Raw genomic sequence first — 20497 nt, 5'->3', positions numbered from 1 at the left:
ATGTAGAAAAGTCCCTGGCGCTTTGTTTGATGAACACAATGTACAGGACATTAATGGCTTATCAAGAATCTTCAAATGATAAAGCTTGCAAGGTGTTCAACGAGTTCTGCGCACAAACTAATCACGAATAATGCGATGATTTGGGTTTTGTGGAGACGAAATGGCAGCATATTACACTATACATTACAATCTGGTACATCATATCCCTTGTTCCATATCATATCAAGAGCTAATGGGAACATGAAGATGAAGAGTTTCTTTAGCACGTTATCTGGTCAAATGTATTTCAGCTTGTACACAGTCATGCATCTGCTGATCTGAAAGGTGCATTCAGAGGAAGTGCAAACCTCTTAATTGTCTGATATACTCCGCCGTTTGCCAAAATCAACAAATGCGGCCGAGTCCGTCATTGCTGACGTGGGTGCGAACGAACCGGCTTCAAATTTGGCCTCCACATCTACCAAATGTTGCCCAACCGGTCTCACGGCATCTTTTATGGTTTTGCTTAGGAGCCATTCACCATCAACGTGCGGAGGATTCATTCATAATTATTCAATTAAAAGGCTCCTGTTGAGCTACAGGTCAAGTTTGAGCTATTTACACAAAATAGAAATCAATCTCGACCTTGTGTGAGCAAGCCCCGTTACTCGCTGTCTGTCTGGACATTGCTGTAACTTTTTTGGGGGGTTTGCCTTTTGTAGATTCATCGTAATGGGAGAAGACGACCTCCAGGAAGCAGAAAAGCAGTTTGTCAAGGGACTGCATCAGTTCAACAAGGATGAGAAGAAAGACATCTTGGGGCTCTTTAAGTTTTTCCTTCACGATAGGGAAAACAAGTGGAACTTTTGTATAAAAACAATCATAATAATAAAATTATTTAAAAAAAATAAAATAAAATAATATATATATATATATATATATATAAATTGGCACATGTATCACTTTTCTGATTGGGTGTTACTAATATTTGAAATAACCTTTTTATTCGCTTGCATAAAACAGTGCTCAATTTGAACACATTCCTTTGTAGTTTTTTTTTGTATATATATTTTTTTCAACTCCTCATTAGCTGCTTATGCTATCGAAGCACACCTGATGTTGCACGGTGCACCTTACATCGATACAAAACAAGTCGGGTCGGAAATGCCTTGATAGTAACACAAAAACTAACTAACTAACTAAGGAAGGAGAAAAACTGACCTTGCATGCTAACGTTCGGTAGCTAGCCATGATGCTATTTGGTTGGCCCCGCCCACTCGCTGGGATTGGTTGACCTTGACGCCACGTTGTCTGCGTTGCGCTGAGGACGTACTACATACGTCGAAGTAGTTCTTTCGTGTTCAATAACCGCACAAAATTATTCGAAAGTTATAATTTTTTTTATTTAGGATATTATTTACAAAAAAAAAGCCCATTCGTTGTAATGAGATCCAATCTCCATAGTTATCATGATTGCACAAATAGTCATTTAATACGAATTATTATTATTATCATGGTCATTGAATGAAATTACAATTACAACAATTATAATTATTATTACACTGTCATGTATTGGTACGGAAAAATGGACTGATCGTTCCTTTATTCTATTCTGCATTCTAATTGGACGGTGTGGGTGCACTTTATGTTGTGTCGGGTACATATGCAATGTATTGAACTTTTACTTTTGATTGTGACAAGGAAAAGAATGATACACACATTATACTCATGACGGATAGTGTGACTGATGTGTTCAAATCATTGATTGTAAACCACAACATCACAAATTATGTCATTTAGTCATTTATGTGAACCTTGTAGTGATATGTCACACACATGCACCCCCCCCCCCCCCCCACACACACTTTGTTTTAATTTTATGTTATCATGGATAACACACCCAACGTCTTGCTGGGACATTCAGAGCTGTCCTGGGGCAGTTTTCCAAACTTCTTTATAAGATATCCATGTTACACAAATAGGTTTGATGCTAGGTGGTTTATTTTACCTCAAGTGAACTTTGTGTGTTTGTGTGTGTGTGTGTGTGGGTGTGTGTGTGGGTGGCTGAGTGGGTGTGTTGTATGGGATGTGTGTGGGTGGGTGCTCGTGTGTGAGTAAGTGAATAAATATGGTGATTTCAGGGTGAGTACATTGCAATGGAATCCCGAACTTCCTTCACTTTTGGAGGGAACGTGAGCCGAGGAGCCGACGCTGAAATATTCATTCATGATACGGAAGTTACTAGTGTGTGACACATGCCTACTAGTTGGACCTTCTAGTAGTGCAGCAAAGTCGTCTGTGGGATTTTTTTTTTTGGAGTAATTCTACTAATGCACAAAACAGTCTTATTGGTGAGGGTGATGATGAGCATACGAGCACTCGGACCTCATCTGCTGGATATAGAATAAATGCTCAGACTTCTTGCCATAAAGCCGTTAGCGCATACAATATCCTTGATAAAGATGCTACTAGTAGCGTGTAACACCTGCCGACCAATTTGGGCTTAGTAGCGTTACTATTGCGTTACAGTCGTTTACTATTCGGGTTCAATCCTGTAGTAGCCAAAATTAGCATTAGTCGTGGAAAAATCAGTTGTTCTACTAGTGCGCTGAATTGGAGACAAAAAGCGCACTAGGGACCACCGAGCGCACTGATAGTATACGGAATCAATACTTTGCATAAACACCAACATGTGACTGGCACATTTTCTCATGACTTCAAGCAAGCATGGGTTGAACGTAATTAGGTGAAAGGCCGACATGTCCCGCCATGTAAACGTCGAGACGCGGCGCATGTCATCATGACATTCCAGCAGCTTGAGTCATGTGACACTCACCTTAAGCACACACACACACACACAAACACTGCCATGATGGCATACCCTCGGAAAAGACACACTTCCGTCTGACAACGTCCCCTCATCATTATTACAGATTGGCATTCTGAAACGGGACACTTGACAGTAAAACGGATCAATGAGCAAGCCGTCGAAAGTTCACGTGCTGTTTGCAGTTTCACTTTGGCACTGACTATTCCCAGGAGGAGTATCAGTTGTAATGTTATTTACGAGCGTTGGTAGGGACTTTCCCGACCTAATCCAACTCTTCACTATCACATCACAAATTAGGAAGTATACTTCAAGCCTTTTTTTTTATGTCACTCCCAGGTGAAGTTTACTCTCAAACTAAACTAAGAAGTACAATTATTTTTCCTTTGCATCTGCATGACCAGAACCGTTGATAGAGAGAGTTTGGCAGGGTAACAAGATGGCGTCCATATGTCATGTAACCAGCAGTTGACTTGAGTTACAAAGTACTCTGTAATTGGGCAACTGCTGGTCACATGACATATGGATGCCATCTTGTTACCCCAAGTTGGCCAAACTCTCTCTATCAACGGCTCTGTGCATGACTGTATTATATTGCCTCCTGGTGGCCAAGGCGGGGACACCGAAAGGAGTAGCACATTAAAAGGAATTGCAACATGAAATAACGCACAAATTATTTTATTATTAAAAATATTTTGAAAAATATTTTGTGTATTTTTGGGTCGGAGGGCCTGGAACCAATTAATGACATTTTCATTTGTTTAAATGGGAAAATATGATTTGAGATACAAGTGCTTTGAATTACGATGAGAATGGAGCCATTCAAACTCGTCTCTCAAGGCGCCGCTATATTATTGTTAGCAGATCACTACAGATGTGTTTTCCGAGTCAAACTTAGCTCTAACGAGTTTCTCTCTGACGAACCAAACAGACAGCAAAAATCGTGACGTCATCGCATGAGCGTGAATTGTGTCTTTTTGTATTTTTTGTATTATTATTTATTTGTATTTTTTCATTTTTTTTATGTATTTATTTTTTTATTTTACTATTTTATTGACTTTTTTTTATAGTTGTTTTTACTAGATTTTATGTGTATGATAGTGTGTAGATCTCAATGTGCAGCACTTTGGAAACGCTTGTTTATAAAATGTGCTAAAGAAATAAAACGGATTGTATTGGATAGCCCTGTGGGAACACATTTAAATGCTGATTGGTTAAAGAAACAGTCTCACTGCTAATATGGTTGTATGTGACTGTGAAGGCCCTGGGCAGATTAGATTGACATGGCAACACATACAGGCTGAAATTTGATTGGCCCCAAAAAAAAAAAGAAAAGAAGGCCATCCACAGCATGTCCCGGAAGCAGCGCGGCCAAGGGAAATGCTACCAACTGAAGAGAACAGACTGTTGGGAATGAATTAGTACAATGGAACGAATATTAGTAAGTAAGGTTGTAAGCGGCCACTATCACTGATCAGCAGTAACACGAGATGCTGCTGCAACAGTCAGCAGCCAGGAGAAGTCAGCCCATGCCGGGAACTCTGCGTGTCCTCGGGGGAACCACAAACTCAGCAGCTGTTGTGACAGTAAGTAAGCTTACTGAATTCACACCGTATAGCTTTTACCTTTTTTCTTTTTTTTTTGCCGCAGGTGTTCATCAGCACAAAAAAAAAAAAAACGTCAGTGAATAAAGATGGCGATGTAATACGGCAGCTTTTGTGGCAACAAGCTGACTCATGTCCACAGGCATGTGTGCACATTGATGTGGTTTGGCAAGAGAGAGTGACTCCAAAAGTCTCCACACCCTCAATTGCGAGTTTCATAATTGGCCCGGTGTGCAACCTTCACATTATCACCACTCATTGTTGCAGCATAATATAAAAGGAAACCTTATCAATGATGCATCTGTAGACATTATAACCACTCAATTACACCCACAGTCCTGTAGTGTGTTGAATATGTAATAACATCTTTAGGGCACCTGTGTTGCAATAGTATGTTACCTTATGAAATATGTCTTTGCTGAATGCCTTTAAGCTAAATGGAATCAGCACACAAATGATCCCAGAAAATGCCTATTTACGCAATGTAAAACATAATCACACCCTGATGTTTAATCCTACAGGTTATATATGTATATAAAGGTTGCCCCCCCCCCTCATTTATATTACTTTTTTGTTATTTCATTTAAAAAAAAAATTTTTTTTTACATACGTTTTTATTTTCACTTTTATTTATTCTTTTTTTATTTAGTCATCGTTGGTCCTCCATATGTTACAGTTAGGTGTATATTGAACACAAACTTCCAGTGACTCACTCGAAAATAAAACTAACTCACAGACAGTGAGTAAGTTTTTTTTTCATACTCTTAGTAGACTAATTTCAGACAGAAGTCTGAATAAGTCGATACCAAAATGTGTTTTTCCCAAATGAATTACCGGTGGCGGTTGTGGCCATGAACTTCAAGTATCCCGGCTGTAGGAACCTCTCACCATATTAGGCAAATGACGTAACGTCACGTGTGTGAATTCCGCGAGAGATTCCAGGCAACATTATTTCCCGTAAGTGGGGAGGGGCGTGGCGAAACTGTCATCCCGCTTTAAGAGTTTACAACTGCACAATCGTCGCCTCACTATGATTTCTAGGAGAGTGACTCACCATCATATGATAGACTGAGCGTTGTTTCTAGAAGTTTAAGAACCACTGGAATAAAAACAAGACGTTTATTCTTTCTTTTACACCCCTCAGATTCGTCACTGCTTGGACTCGACCGGCTTGCCTCCATAAAGTGGGTTCACTTTGAATGTAAAAGTTTCTTTTTTTTCAGCACTCGTGCGGACTACATTATTTCAGCTTCAGGCAGCCAGGGAGCAGTTATTTGATTTTTATTATTTTTTTTTATAATTATTTCAACAGAAAGGATGTACCGAGGTCACGGAAGAGGCAACCCGGCGTACGCGGGCGGCGCTTCAGGGTCAAACGCTGCTTCCCTGGAAAGCACCACCACTTCCACGACACAAGAGCAGGTAGGCCGAAATTCAAAATACTCTAGCTGTTAAATGACCATTATTGATTGTAAACATGCTTTTATATTGTGATATACACAATAGGCTCTTAGCATACCTTCCTCTTCTCAGTAATACGTTTAAACAAATGAAATAAAATATCCATATTGAGAGTTGAATGAATGGAAAAGAAATACTGAGACGATCTTAAAACTATAACACAAACTGATTGTGTTGTTAGTGTTTTATGAAGTTGAACATTTATCTACCATTTTTGGAGGATCGCCGATACTCACGCGATATAGGGTGAGACCAACCGCGAATAATTGATGAGTCCTTATAATTGCCATGAGAAGGACAAAAGAACAGAACAAGACAAGACAACAAAATTGACAAACCACAACAAGTAACTGGGAATTGATGGTGATTTGATGGAAAGGTATCACACAGTTTTGTCATATTAAGACATCCTTAAAACCTGAACGCTGTAGCTCTCCTTTCCCACATGCGAGGGCATTCCAGGGCTGTACTTGTGCGGCCGTGGCTCGTTCAATAACCAGAAGGTCTGCTGTTGGATCCCCGCTCTCCCCAAGTCGTGTGTCGTTGTGTCCTTGGGCAAGGCACTTCCCACACATTGCCTCCCGCGCTAATCACACTGGTGTATGGAAGGTGCGAATGATTGGTGGTGGTGGTGGGAGGGGCCGATTAGATAGAAAAGCGCTATATAAATAATAATATATAATGTTATTATTATTATTACTTAATTGCTCCATTCTTGTTGACCTCAACTGGAGCGGCGACGTAACCGAACCTTGCTTGTACCTCGAATTTTGGCTTGTTATTCAACCCCTGACCGGACTAAATGGAGCTCCTCCCCTCACTTCAACATAGTTCTTTGGCACCAAGATGCCACCAGATGGCGCCATCACAGTTATATTATATTGGAATCGGTGAGTTTTACAGCAAGTAACCGAGAAAAAGGCACCAATAACGGAGGATTGCCCCCACGCCCCCCCCCCCCCACAAAATATGCAAATTTTGAACCATGATTATGTGCTGCTTTATTGTACATACTAGTGTATATCACTATATCCCGGCTAATTGTTCATAAATGTGGTAGTGATCAGAATAAAGGATGCCTGACTCTTGTGCTGTTTTGACAGAAGTTGACCATGGCCGGCTCCAGCCAATTTGTGCCCAGCCTCAACGCCATCACGACCTGCCAGGACCTCCAGTGGCTGGTCCAGCCCTCCCTCATGCATCCGCCGGGTCCTTCCCGCTCCCCCGTGCCGCCTTACCCGTCGTCCCTGTCCCGGACACGGCCGCAGGGTCCGCCGCCGCCGCCGCCGCCGTCCCATTCGAACTTCTTCCGGCCGCTCGTCATCAGGGCGAGCGCCAGCCCGGCCGCGGGTCCCACGCGGCGCAGGAACGACGAGCACGTAAGGCGAACATATTTCGGGTTTCTTTCTGATGCAACGTGCGTCGGAAAATGAGTCAATGCCGGATCAATGTACGTATGTCAGGAGTCGTGCGTAATATCCTGTGACACTCACTCGCACATCTGCGCTGTCCCAATTGGACTTGCACAACAAATTTGTGGAGACACAGCCTGATGAATTTGATTTTTTTGATGGGCAAGCGCACACTGTTTATTTAATTTCTCACTGGTTGACTTTGAGACAATATTGAACAAGTCAAATAATCCCTTGGGACAAACAAACATTGAGAGCAGGGCAGCGTTGCACATAAAAAAAAAAGGAAAAAAAGGCAGCATTATCATGATTCAACAGTTGAACCTTAGGAACCCTTGATAAAAAAATAAAAAGAACCCCTGTAAAATAGGAAGTAACAAAGTACAAATAGTTTTACTTAAGATTGATTTTTCTGATGACTTTTTTTTTTTTTTTACTTTGAAAACAGATTTTTTGCTTTGCTTTTTTCAGCCTCAGCAAATGACGACCTTGACGTCAAATGAAAAACATGGCAAGAGAGCGAGCGCATGTCTATGTTGATTCTCAGCCATCCGGGTCAAGTCAAAATGAATTTTTACTGTAAATTGAGCCGCTGAGAAGTGGAGTGGGCTAAATCAATTTCTCTTCTTTTTAACAGAAGTGCAGGAAAGAATAAAGAAAAAGAATATCTTTCACATGAACTTTGGTCGGAATCAAGGCGTAGTCTCTATTTTGACCTATAGGGGGCAGTACTTTATGGCATTCAGCACTTTTTATTTCAGCCATAAAACTTTGGAATTAGCCCACTCTCACATTTTTACTCCTGTATTTGATTACATTTCAGAGTCTGTAGTTTTTTAATACTTTTACGTACTGTAAGTAGCCGAGTTGAATTGGTACAGTAACTCCTCTTTTTTACGCACAAGTATCGGTATACTCCAAAGCGTGAGTACTTTTTCACAGTAGAAATTCATTTTTACTTCAGTCCATTTCAGATTCAAATTTTCGAGTTAAACCAGTACTTATACTTGAGTCTTTTTTTTTTTTCCTACCCAAGTATCTGTACTTCTATTAAGGTCCAGAGTATATATACTTTTCACAGTAATTAAACAATATTTAGATTTTGGTACCTCACTAATTTACATTTTTTGCATTTATCACTACCCCCATGAGATGAATCATCACGTCTAATTTGACCAGTTTTTTACTCAAGTAATTGTACTTTTACTTCAGTGTAAGTGCAAGTACATTGCCCCCCCCCCCCCCCCTAACCCCACGGTGCCACCTTTATTTTCTCAAAGTGCAAATCGCACAGGAAGTGGACTCGTAGGTGACTCACAGGGCTGGCAAGTCACGTAGCGTGACTCACACCTGAGTCACCGTTGGGCCTCTGAGGGTGACTCATCAGTCTTTTGAATGGGCGGGAAACTGCCGAGCGTCTTCATGATGCCGCCAACCAGCGCCGGTGCTGGATGGAGGCCGAGTCGTTGTGCAGCACAGACACAAAAAGCGGCCACATTGCTAAGCTTTTCTGCCCTGACTCATGAATTAGGCGGGCAATTTTCTTCTGTGTCATCATCATGATTGGACTATTTTATTTTTGATAATGCCTGCTTGTGCCTTTCACATTTTAAATGATCTTTAGTCACACCAAGAACATTTGAAAGGTGACTCACACCACGAGATAGATAGATAGATTCCATTTTGTTTTTTTCCCAATTCGATTCCCTTCACTTCAATGCGATATTGATTAATTATGGAACATCAAGTCTTCTTATATATCAAGGGCATGATTAAAAACTCCACACGTATTACGTTTCAAATTAAATTTTGCGGAGGATTGGAACTAACTGGTTTGGATTTAGTGTTAAAATCACTTAAGTGTTACACAAACATTGGCGTCAACAAGGATGAGATGGAATTGATTGATTGAATTGTAAATATAAATTAAAAAAAATCAATTGCCTTAAAGTACAACAAGTCAAGTCTTTCACAAATGGAAGAAAGTACTTTTAAATTGATGCGAACAGTAATGTCAAGAAAACAGTCAAATACAACAAAAAACGTATTTTCTTTTAAATTGATGGGAAAAAGAGATTCGATATCGATGATTCGATTTTTTAAACCCAGCCCAAGTGGACTGGCCACGAAATAGTGGACGCGAGGGTCCATTGACAGCTGCGTGAAGCTTTAATTCGCATTACATTTGGAAATACTTTGTAGCTACTGAGCCCTGTCACAAATAATGAACATTTATGAGTAAACGGGCTTGTGATTACCTACAGATGCCAGAAGATGGCGGCAAAGCACTCATGATTTAACAAGGCTAAGGCTGGGCTAAAAAAAAAAAAAAAAAAAGAGAGAGAAGCACCTCCGCACCTCACTACGACTTTGTTCCTTTAGTTGAAGATCGCTTCAAATGGAATCATTAATTCAGTACTATTTGTCCCTAATTGTTCCTTGTTGTTGTCTTCAGCTGTCTCACGAGGAGCTGGAGAGACGGCGAGTAAGGCGAGAGCGCAACAAACTGGCGGCGGCCAAATGTCGCAATCGCCGCCGGGAGCTGACCGACACGCTACAAATCGTGAGTGTACAAATGGAGCAGAACTCAAAGACCGGCGAAATCGCTGAATTGGAAGTTCTCCGTCAGGCTTTCCGTTTCACATTTGTCGTTTTTGTGCGCTTCAGGAGACGGACCATCTGGAGGATGAAAAGTCGCGTTTACAGAAGGAGATAGCCGAGCTGCAGAGGAAGAAAGAGAAGCTGGAGCTGGTCCTGGAGGCTCACCGTCCCATCTGCAAAATCCAGGACTCGGACTCCGACTCGGAGGCCGGCGCCGCGCTCTCGCCCTTGGCCGGCATCAAGATGGAGCCCGAAGACTGCAGCGCGCCCGGACCGTCGCGAGACCGCCGGTCGGTCAAGGCGGAAAAGCCCAAACCCAGGATCACCATCCCCACCAAGACATCCTCCTCATCCTCATCTTCGTCATCGCTAACCCTGGCCGTCGGCCAAGAGTCCGAGTCTCTGCACACCCCCGTCCTGACCTCCACCCCCTCCCTCACCCCCTTCACGGCCAGCATGATTTTCACGTACCCGTCGGCGCCGGCGGACGCGCACCATCAGGCTCCGCAGCCTTGCAGCGCGGCCCACCGGCGCAGCAGCAGCAGCGGCGACCAATCGGATCACTCTTTGCACTCGCCCACCATCCTCACGCTGTGACTGGCGACGTGATTATTTGGAACCGACCATTTCAAACGAATTATTATTATTATTATTTTGGGGGGGGAAAAGGCATTCTCTACTCCAGTGGTTCTCAAACGTTTGGGTAAAGTTTTTCCAAGTAATCCCTCGTTGGTTGTCGCACTAATTAAACAGATCTACTGCGTACCCGGAAATGCCTAAATTAGAAGCCGCATATGTAAAAACAAAAAAACAAAAAATTACTTTTTTTTTTTAAACAGAAAAATAGGGAACAAGGACAAAAAAGTTGCGATCTTGCAAGAATAAAGTTGAATTTTTCAGGGGGGGAAAGTCATATTTTAACAAGTGAGTTCCAAAAATAAAATAGTACTGTAATATTAGAACTTTTATCCCAAAAAGACACATCAATCCATAAAAAAAGGATTGTATCTCACACAAAATACAACATTTTTGTACTTTTTGCACGAAAGAAAAAAGCTGTAATGGAATGAAAGGAACATTTTATAAGAACAATGAGAATAACAAGTTTGTTGGAATAAAAATGTGCAATCTTATAAAACTAAATGACATTTTTTTTTCCAAGATAAAGTTGCAATATTATGATGATTAAAAGTTGAACAGTGGGAAAAAAGTCCGATTTGACCAAGTAAGTCCCCCCCAAAATACTTTCATTGAATCGTTGTAATATTACAACTTGTACTAAAGATGCCTATACTCTTTAAAAACGGCTCCATTTTCAAAAAAATGTTGTTGTATTTTTAGGACTTAATCAAATTTTGTTAAGTTGATTTGGCGTCGGCGTCAGATTGATGCAATAAGTCACGGCCATTTTAATTGGCCCAAAATGAAGAGAGCGGGCGTTGTGATATGTTTGTTTTATTGGCGCATATGTAGCTATGCACTATTTTCAATGATACATAATATACTCTACTTTTTTTTGGGCCCACCAAGCAGGTGCCCGTTATGACTCCTCGGACCCCAGTTTGAGGACCGCCGCTCTACCCGAGTGGCATTTTCAGGATACACTCACGACGCTCGTACTTTATGGAGATTTTCCAATCCACATATTTGATACCTCTCGTTTTCAAGCGGCACAATTGTGTTGATGAACAATGCATGCAGAATATTTGAACAAAGTATATTTTGGTAATGTTATGTAAGATTGCATTTTATGACAATGTGACATTTTAATTTTGTCTTTTCTTTTTGAATATACAGTACATTTTATTGACCACTAAGGCTGGCCCGTAGGAGTTAATAGTGAGCATATTTATTTGCGAGAGGGTATAATATATTTTTGATCGTGTGTGGGCAGTGCCTTACTTTTTCACCTTTGACCTTAGCATTGTTTCAGAGGCAATAAAGAGTTTCACAACGCCTCGAGTGCTTCTGTTGTCATACTTTTGCATTTCCAATAGCGTGCCTTACTTTTCCTAGATGGACTCAATTGGCTGATCACGGCTCATTTATTTCGTAGCGCTGCAATCCCGTTTACTTCCATGCGCTCGTGCCTCGCCATTTTGGAACACCCGCAGCGCAATTACACCTTTCTCGTGAGGCAAAACTGCACTATATATATACACGACAAATGTGTGATAGTTAACATTGAGCACTTTCTAGTTAGAACTTTCCGAACCAATCTAAACCAATCACATTTCAAATTTGCGGGCAGATCAATGACGTCAGCGTTCCTCCGCGCCCACCGATTGGTTCAAATTTGAAGAGCAAAACACGTCGTTAGCCTCTGGACACATGAATTTGGTTAATAATCAACATTTCTGGTGAGTAGCAGCTCTTTTATTTACGTGTGTGTTACTGTTTTGAATCATAAGATAATGGTCGGTGCTGGATTTCACCTTCCTTGGTTTTCTTTGGTCCTTCCTCGGGTCTCCTGGTGTTCGGTTTAGGTGAACGGTATGAGATTTTTTCTAATAGGTTTTCTGGTGAGCTAACAAATACACGCACGCGCGCACGCACCCACACACACACACACACACACACACAAAAATAAATAAATAAATAAATAAAAGAGCAATGATGATGACATTTCCGAATGAACAATACTGAGCTCTTAGAAAAAAAATAATAAAAAAAAAATAATAATAAGATAATGACTGATGTACTTGGCACAGTCATTAAGTTGGGGAAAATCAGATCGCCACTGAAGAACCAGGTACCCCAAAAAAGCACAATTACTGGTAACGCGCCGAATAAAATACAGCACGCGAAATAACATGCTGTGCCTTGTTGGCTCAGTAGGAAACGCTGCGTTCTATAATAATCAACATGATGATCCCGGATAAGTGCTAAGGTCCACTCATTCGCCTCATCGTCTGCTTCTGGAAATGGAAGCGAGTCGCTTGCTAATACGGTTCATGCGTGTCTCTGGGGGCAACCGGTTGCTACGCTCAAAGTGGGTTAGCGACAGACAGACGGGGACGAATGGCAGATGGAGAGCTGGGGGGGGGGGGGATCGGTGTGTGCGTGTGCGTGTGTTTGCGCACTGTGCTGTTAAAGCCTGGCGGCCCTTCTCAATGACAACACGACGACGCTGCAATGACACCGTTCTGGGAGCCCCCCTTGTAGGGCCCCGTCGACATGTCAGGACGCCGGGAATCTCCCTTCAAGCATGGCAGGTTTTATTTTGGTTGCGATTATTATTTTATTTTTTTGCAATGCATTTGCCCGATTCTGGATATTTTCCTTTACTTCAGTGATTCTCAAATTGTGGTCATATTAAATGTACTTTTAAGGAATAACATTTTCCCTTTTTGGTATGTCTATTACGTTTGGTTATATTTATTATGATAGCATTTGGAGAATCCAATATTTTTTGAGGTAGTAATTGGAGTAAAAAGTTTGAGAACGACTCTTTTATTGTATAAGCCACAATCAAATTCAAACTTTTTATCTAATATTTCAAAAACAGAAAATGTATTTTGTCAGATTAAGATTTATAAATGCCACTTTAGCTTCTACCAAAATTACTTTTGGTTAGGATATTTTACTTGTGCTTTTGTCCAATTTTTTTTTTTTTTATATATTTTTTATTTTAAGTTTGCTTTGGGTGTTGCTAATCAAGTGATTTGTTATCCAGGGTCCTTATTGCCCCGGGGCAAGAGGTCAACACAGGGCACGTGCACAAATCAATCACGTGTTTTCGTGTACTCGTGCGTTTCGCACAAAGAAAGGACGGCGCAGCGGCAAAAGTGTCATAGGACTGTATTTAAAGCTCTTCAACGCACTCCGAGCACAAAGCCCAGCCATAAAACAGCTCAATCCTGCGCATCGCCCGATGGGGATCGTTTTTAACGAAAAGGGTTTGCAATGCCTCGTGACGTAATACAGACAAAATCAAGAGAAAAAGACGACTCGAAGATATACAGTGCGTACTCACAAAACGTTTGGGATATTCAACGTTTCTGTGATGTTGCCAGTCTCGCTTGTTGCACTGTCAGCGCAATGAAAAGCGAGAAGAATGTCCTCAGCAGGTTGCAACAGAGACTGGAAGAGACACAGAAAGGCATCGGAGGGGGAGTCTTGAGAAATACATTTGAAAAGAAAGACCGACTTGTGCTTTGAAAAGTTCACAGAAAGCCCAATTTTTTTTTTTAAGAATTCAGAATGTAGTTTAAAATTGACACAAAAAAAACTTTACTCTGAATTTACTTCAACAATTTTTTTTAACCATAATTTATTTTCACATTTTATAAAATGAGGGGTTCTTTCTTTTGTCGCTCTGAATTTATTTCCTGCATGAAGTCTTTTTTAATCAGAATTTATTTTAACATTTACATAACCAATCATTTTTATTCTGTTTGAATAAACATTGGCAATCATTTCTTCAAACTATGTTTTGAGCGTTAATATAAATGTTTTTAAAGTATTAATTTGAACACTGACAAAATAAAAAAATACTATCTAACTTAAAATCATAAAGTTCATTTTCTTTGGTTACATTTATTTAACAAAAATCTTTATTTAGATCAGAATTTATTTGAACATTGACTCAAAAAAATCTCTCAAAATGTAGGTGAACATTTTTTTTCCATTATGAATACATTTTGACAATAAAAAAAAAAAATCAGTGCGTAATTGATTTATTTTTGGTTTTGATTTTAACATATAAAAACCTTTCAAAACACAAGTTAGCTAGTAAAGGTGGTATTTCCCCCTCCTCCTGAAATGTCTCTTCCGGACCCCCAAACTTTTTGCGAGTAGTGTAAACGCTCCTTAATGTTACAGGGTTTGGTAAATACAAAGCATACAGAGAAGATGCAACTTAAAGTCTGCGCTGTATCTTAAGTGAACAGCAACTGTCAGTCAAAATGCATTCGAGCGATGAATCCAAAGCGTTCCGACTTGTTGCTCTTCTTCTTCCTCCAGTTTGATACAAAGCCTTTCCAGTTGGTTTGAAAAAAAGTGTTGGCGTGAGTGAGTCCGAGGACACCGACGCCCGCTCGCTCGCTCGCTGGCTGGCGTGGGCCGCCGTAAAACCTGAAGGGCCGTCGCCGCCGCGCGCGTCGTATGGCACTCGCATCCTGGTCCTGAGGCGGAGAGTGCATAAAACGTGGTTGGGCGCCCATGGCAAATTTTCACAAGCTTCGACGCCACTTCAGTGCGATGAGGGATTCCTCCGACTCAATATGGCTCAAAACTGGATTGGAATTGATCTTTAGACCAACCATTGCGCTGTTCAGTGCAATAGAGAAAAAGGCTCTTTTGTTTTTTGTTTTTCTACCAGTGTCGTCTAGTCCAGTGTAGGCTTGCAAATTCCAGGTAACTTTCCACCGAGAAATTTATGGGAATTAAGCATAACGTTGAAGATTGCCTCTCAACTCATTCACTGCCAGAGACGTTTATATTCGTCATCCTGAACGACTTTGTTTGCTTGTGACCACTCAAGCTTGTACGTACGTAACTGTAATGACAAAAAAAGATGCCAGTAGTTGCCGGCTTTACGTGGTTTGGGATTTGAGATCTGGGTCGAAGATTAGATTAGGAGGTGAAACTCGACTTCTCGCGTCTATCGTGACGGAGAGAAAAGCCAACGTGCTGAAAGCCGGACGAGTTGAAGTTCACACTTCAAACAGACTACCGGTGTGTATGGTATCAACAGACAACGAGTAGAAATTGTGTGGCGTGATTTTTTCCTTAAGGGGGCCTTCTGTGTGAATTAACTAAAAGCAGCACTAAGGAACTTTCAGTTTATGTCGGTTATGGCGGCGCCATATGGACAAAAGCGGTATTGTTCTGCCTGAAGGAAGACCACATTTCCCATGATTGCGCCATTTTTGAGCTCACGCCAGCGAGCGAAAGCCGGACCAATGTTGACCCTTGACTGTCCTTTGATCCGGGTAGCGTCCATTTTTCTTTTTTGTCTCCTCAGACAAAACTTTCCTGTTGTTTTGCAGCTTCTGCCAGGAAAGCAGTAATTGCGCGTCAACATTCAAATTGACTTCGTCTTTGTAACGAATGGGGAAAGAAGCAAGTGACGTACGCCGTCAAGCAGTCAGCACATTTGAAGTTTTTTTGTGGTGGAAGTGTTCCTACCATCCTCCATACCAGGTTGAAAAGTTCCTTAGTGCTACTTTAAATATACTGCATAAATTACATTTCTGTTCCCAGTATTTCAAGTTAGCTGCTTGGTGTTGCCGCTCTAGTTAATAAAAAATAGAGAATTAAGGTAATGTAATGCTCTCGCATGTGGGCAAGGAGAGCAATTTTTTTGATTTAATCTCAAATCAATTCCCATAAATTTCCATGGAAAATTCCAAATCTTACGTTCCCGGAAATTTTTGGTAAATTTCCCACCGCTTTGCAACTCTCGTCCAGTGCATGAGATACATCAATGCGACCCACTTTTTGGTCCCATTACTTCTTTTTTTTTTTTTTTTCTTAACAACAAACCACTGAAAAAAGGATTTGGGCAGAAGAGTCATTAGAAAACCTGTAAAATGGATGTAAACCTACAGTATCGAGAAAGTTGTGTGAAAAGTCCTGAAAAGGTCAGCGATGTGGCACACAGCGAGTCTTGCAGCATTCAAAAGGCTCACGGAGTTGAATGGAACAAGTTGGCTGCGTTCGGAATCCACCCCTCGCCACCAAACTGGCACGCCAACGTTCTGAAGCACAGTGGACCGCCGCCATTGACAGGAGAATATCAGAAGCTTTTTTTTCCCCCCCAAATGGAAAAAAATATATATATTTATATATTTTGTTAAACCCAAAACATTCTTGAAAAAAACTGGGATAAACCACCAAAAAGTGTATTCCAATAATAATATTTTTTTTTTAAATCAGTTAACCCACCTATGGCATTTCCCATTCCATGTTAGCATTAAGCTAGCGGACTTTGGTATTCACGTGGTTTCGTCATCAGTGCTTTCCGCCACTTCCACCAATGAGAGCAGACCACCACGCAAACGTAAAAACTTTTTTTGCCAAGCTCTCTTCCTGGTTTTCAGTACCAAAACATCTGCATGCCCATCTCTGCCAAAAAATGTCCGCTAAAAATTGTGCAAAACGGTTTGGCGATTGTAAGTTTTACAGTAAATATTGGTAAAATGCTGTTCGAAAATGGCAACATCTATCGCAACTTTTGTAAAATGGTGCCACCAAATAAGGCATGAAAATCTGGTGGGACTGCTGTTGTGATTTGGGAGTTGGTAAATGATTCATTCTATTCTTCCTAATAGCTATATTGGGATTGTGACTCGAATATTTTGTGAAATACAATAAAAAAATAAATCCTCGTTTCATAATAGTGAATCAGAAATGGCAAATGATTCTTCATTCTTGACTCGACAATCACTAAAGATTTTTTTGACTTGAATCTTTCTTTTTTCCGTTTTCGATTAGGGAGTCGAGACTGACGAATCAATCCCGAATCATTCGCACAGTCCCGGCTCCTGAATCGATATGCTGTATTGGGATTTGGACCGACTCTTCATGAACAAGATAGCCCTCTATATAAAACAAACAAACAAACAAAAAAACACTTATTTCGTGATAAGGTTATCGGGAATGATTAATAATTGAGATTCGATTACTAATTTCCGACTCCTGAATCGCTATATCTGGATTTTATTGACTCTTTTTGGGGAACTATGTGTTTCACTATATGAAATTTGTGATTAGACTTTTTAGGAACTATCTAAGTCTTCTATATAAAAATCCTGATTTTGTGATCAGGGAGCCAGGAATGCTGAACGATTGCGTTCGGAATCATTCACTGATTCTCACCTCCCCAATCACTGAAAAGGAATTTCAAGGAAGCGTCCCGGCGCACGACATGCAAATCTGGGTGATTAGCGAACGATTCCGAGCGCAGCCCTTGTTGTCTAGCCCTCAGCGTCCATTTTCGAAGCCCTTGGGACGCGTCAGTCATCCGGCGAGCACACCAAGTGGAGCTGGTCGGGACTCCCCACGCTTCCCGTGCTGGAGCTGCCGTCGCCCAGGTCCCGGGCCACCATGCACGGCAAGGCCAGCTCGGTGGAGCCGCCGGGGCTGGAGTCGCTCCGGCTGACGCACTCCTCCTCCAGGACCAGGCACAGCTCCTTCAGGTCCAGGTTCTCCTTGACCAGGCCGTCCTGGGTGCGCTCCAGCTCGGCCAGCTTCTTCAGGTAGCCGCCCAGGTCCTCGCGCATGACCTTGGCGGCGTGGTGGCCGAAGTGCTGCCACTCGCGCGCCAGCTTCTTCACTTTGAGCCGGTCGTCGTCCAGGAAGCAGCACAGGTCCCGCAGCTCCACGTTCTCCTCCTGCAGACGCTGGTTGATGACTTTGAGCTCGCGGATCTCCAGCAGGTGGCCCTGCAGCTGCTTGTTGACCTCCTTGATGAGACGCCCCCGCTGGATGAGCGCCGAGATCTTCTCCGACTCCTCCTTGCGCAGGCGGCTCAGCAGCTCCTCCTTGGAGCACGCCAGCAGGTCCTCGTCCGACATCTTGGACAGCTCCCGCGTCAGGAGCTCCCCTTCGTTGCTCATCTTCTTCTCTAATTCGACCCTTTGACAACCGAAACAAAGCAAAAGTCGAGCCACTTTTATTTGTAAGCATTACGTTCGGGTTGATTGATTGATTTTAAGTATCAGCCATGCAAATAGCATGTACACAATCATGAAGCCATGTTACATAGTGCAAATGACTGCATTGGCCGATAATAGATCCATTTAAAAAAAGTGTTCAGGGAACTAATTATTTAAATGTTCATAGATGCTTCAGACCCTGGGAACTCTCTGCACCTTCTGTCGTTGTTTGAAATTAAAACTAAGATACTATTTCAGATATTTTGAAATTATTTTGTATTTTTTTACTGTAGCAAACAAAAGGGAGCTTTTTACTTATGATACTGCCCCTGGAAGATCCCTGAACTTTTTGTTACATTTGTAAAACAAAGATGTCTATTGACTACGACTTTTTTTTAAGACTCCAATATTTTACGAACCCGAAACGTTGTTTAATAAACATATACTTAAAAAAACAAAAAAAATGGAGTTTGTATTTTTTTTTATTTTGATGTCAATATTTTCCCTTTTAGTGAAAATGATTATTGACTCCAAATAACGGTTGTCGTATGCTTGACTACTAATAATTTGTATCGGCCCTGAAAAAAACATATCGCTCTATCTCTAATCTCGAATAAACATTGATCAACAACATCTTTCCTACTAGTCATGATTACATTCGTTACATTATATCTGAAATTTTCATAAAATGTTCTTTTCAGATATCTGTAACGTGTTTATTGCAGACCCCTTATCTACATTTCACTTGGAATTGTGAATTGCGGATTTCTGCAACTAATTTAGAGATATTTGTAACTCCAGATGAAGATATCTAAGATTTCAATTTGACTGGTAGTGAAAACGGAATTTAAGGCAAATATCTCAAATTGAGGTGATTTAAAGGTATCGTGAACTCGTCAGAATGATTTTTGTCAATATCTGAAATGACACTTGGTGAATAGGAAGAATGTAGCTGCAAATATCTGAAAGGTTCTTTTTGACGACTCCAAAGTGAGTGACAGAAATGCAACTGAAAGAACTCAATTGCACTTCCTGGACACCCCAAAAGACCACAAGGCCAAGGCAAACTTTTATTACAAAAATTGCGAGTCACCTATTCATTGTTTTTGTTAATGCTGTTTTTTTTTTTGTGAGTTCTTTGTTTTTGTTTTAGGGGAAACCATCCTCTGTATTATGTGCTGAAAAACACAAATAACAAGTGGTGAAATTTTATGTAAATAACAGAATACTATGCTCCCCCATTACACCCCCCCCCAAAAAAAATATATATATTTTTTTAAAAAAACATAGCTAAGTACGCGGGTGTTCACTGTACTGTACCTGAGAAAATGTAAAAGTGCAGAGAGGATGCAATCGGTCAATCACAAACTGACCACCCTCATCCAGTGTGTCTTCTGGGTGCAAACGTCACAACAGCAGGGCTTCATTTGACAAGATTTTGTGCTCGATTATGATGTGCCTGTCGTCCAAAAATCATCCAAAGCAGTTGCAAAACAGGCCTCCGCGAGCAAGGGAACGGCCACTGTGCTTTTTTTTTCACCTCCCCCCCCCGAAGATGAGGAGGAGGATTGTGTTTTCAAGGCAGCAGCTTGCAAAAAAAATGGCTCTTCTCCATCCACCGCCGCCTTTTATCTTCTTGTCGTTTTAATCCATCAGGCAACGACGCACAACACAGATGCTGGATGTTGTGTTTGTATCGCGGTGGTCGCCACTCGCCATCCGGATTGGACTCCGGGCTCAATGGACTCTCGCTCCCGTTTCTCCGCTTCGGTGAGAAAGCAGCGGCTTCTTCTCACAAACGCTTCATTTGTAGGCGTAAAAAAAGTAGAATGCTTACAAAAGAGCCCGTTTTGGTCCGCGTAACGCCGCTCGTGGCCATTATTGGGCTGGACATTGAGCACAACAATGTCCGCCTCCACAAGACACTTTCACGGTTGGGATTCTCCGTTAGCGGCTACACGACATCAAGCCTCACGTATTCACCGGAAGCAGATGGGTTGATTTGTCAAA

The 20497-nt window shown here is 41.4% G+C and overlaps 2 protein-coding genes across 4 annotated transcripts; one reads left to right on the top strand and one right to left on the bottom strand.

Annotated features, from left to right (window-relative positions):
* The first annotated feature begins 5443 nt into the window (after positions 1–5443).
* On the top strand, positions 5444–11842 carry fosl1a (FOS like 1, AP-1 transcription factor subunit a). Of its 3 annotated transcripts, none has more exons than XM_086084266.1 (5): positions 5444–5611; positions 5723–5832; positions 6975–7250; positions 9739–9846; positions 9951–11842. In XM_086084266.1, exons 2-5 carry the CDS (start codon positions 5728–5730, stop codon positions 10479–10481), a joined length of 1020 nt encoding a protein of 339 aa, XP_085940392.1. In that variant the 5' UTR covers positions 5444–5611; positions 5723–5727; the 3' UTR covers positions 10482–11842. The 3 variants fall into 3 exon arrangements, with proteins under 3 accessions (XP_085940392.1, XP_085940393.1, XP_085940394.1); XM_086084267.1 differs by having other exon boundaries at positions 5446–5594; XM_086084268.1 differs by lacking the exon at positions 5444–5611 and having other exon boundaries at positions 5618–5832.
* Positions 11843–13668: 1826 nt separating this feature from the next.
* On the bottom strand, positions 13669–20437 carry ccdc85b (coiled-coil domain containing 85B). The gene is made up of 2 exons (XM_086084271.1): positions 19808–20437; positions 13669–18467 (listed from the first exon to the last, which is right to left on the bottom strand). The coding sequence occupies exon 2, from the start codon at positions 18446–18448 to the stop codon at positions 17846–17848; it is 603 nt and encodes a 200-aa protein (XP_085940397.1). The 5' UTR covers positions 18449–18467; positions 19808–20437; the 3' UTR covers positions 13669–17845.
* Between the last annotated feature and the right edge of the window lie 60 nt (positions 20438–20497).

The sequence above is a fragment of the Leptonotus elevatus genome, chromosome 9 (genome assembly GCF_054856555.1).
Source record: "Leptonotus elevatus isolate MCC_2025b chromosome 9, RoL_Lele_1.0, whole genome shotgun sequence".
Lineage (NCBI taxonomy): Eukaryota > Metazoa > Chordata > Actinopteri > Syngnathiformes > Syngnathidae > Leptonotus > Leptonotus elevatus.
Note: the sequence above shows the minus strand (reverse complement) of the source record. Positions and strands in the feature narration are given on the sequence as shown.

Excerpts from the sequence above, each read along its gene's own strand:
- fosl1a (XM_086084266.1), top strand. The coding sequence starts at position 5,728 with ATGTACCGAGGTCACGGAAGAGGCAACCCGGCGTACGCGGGCGGCGCT. Across the intron at positions 5,833-6,974 it reads CTTCCACGACACAAGAGCAG|AAGTTGACCATGGCCGGCTC; the intron begins GTAGGCCGAAAT and ends CTGTTTTGACAG. Across the intron at positions 7,251-9,738 it reads GGCGCAGGAACGACGAGCAC|CTGTCTCACGAGGAGCTGGA; the intron begins GTAAGGCGAACA and ends TGTTGTCTTCAG.
- ccdc85b (XM_086084271.1), bottom strand. The coding sequence starts at position 18,448 with ATGAGCAACGAAGGGGAGCTCCTGACGCGGGAGCTGTCCAAGATGTCG.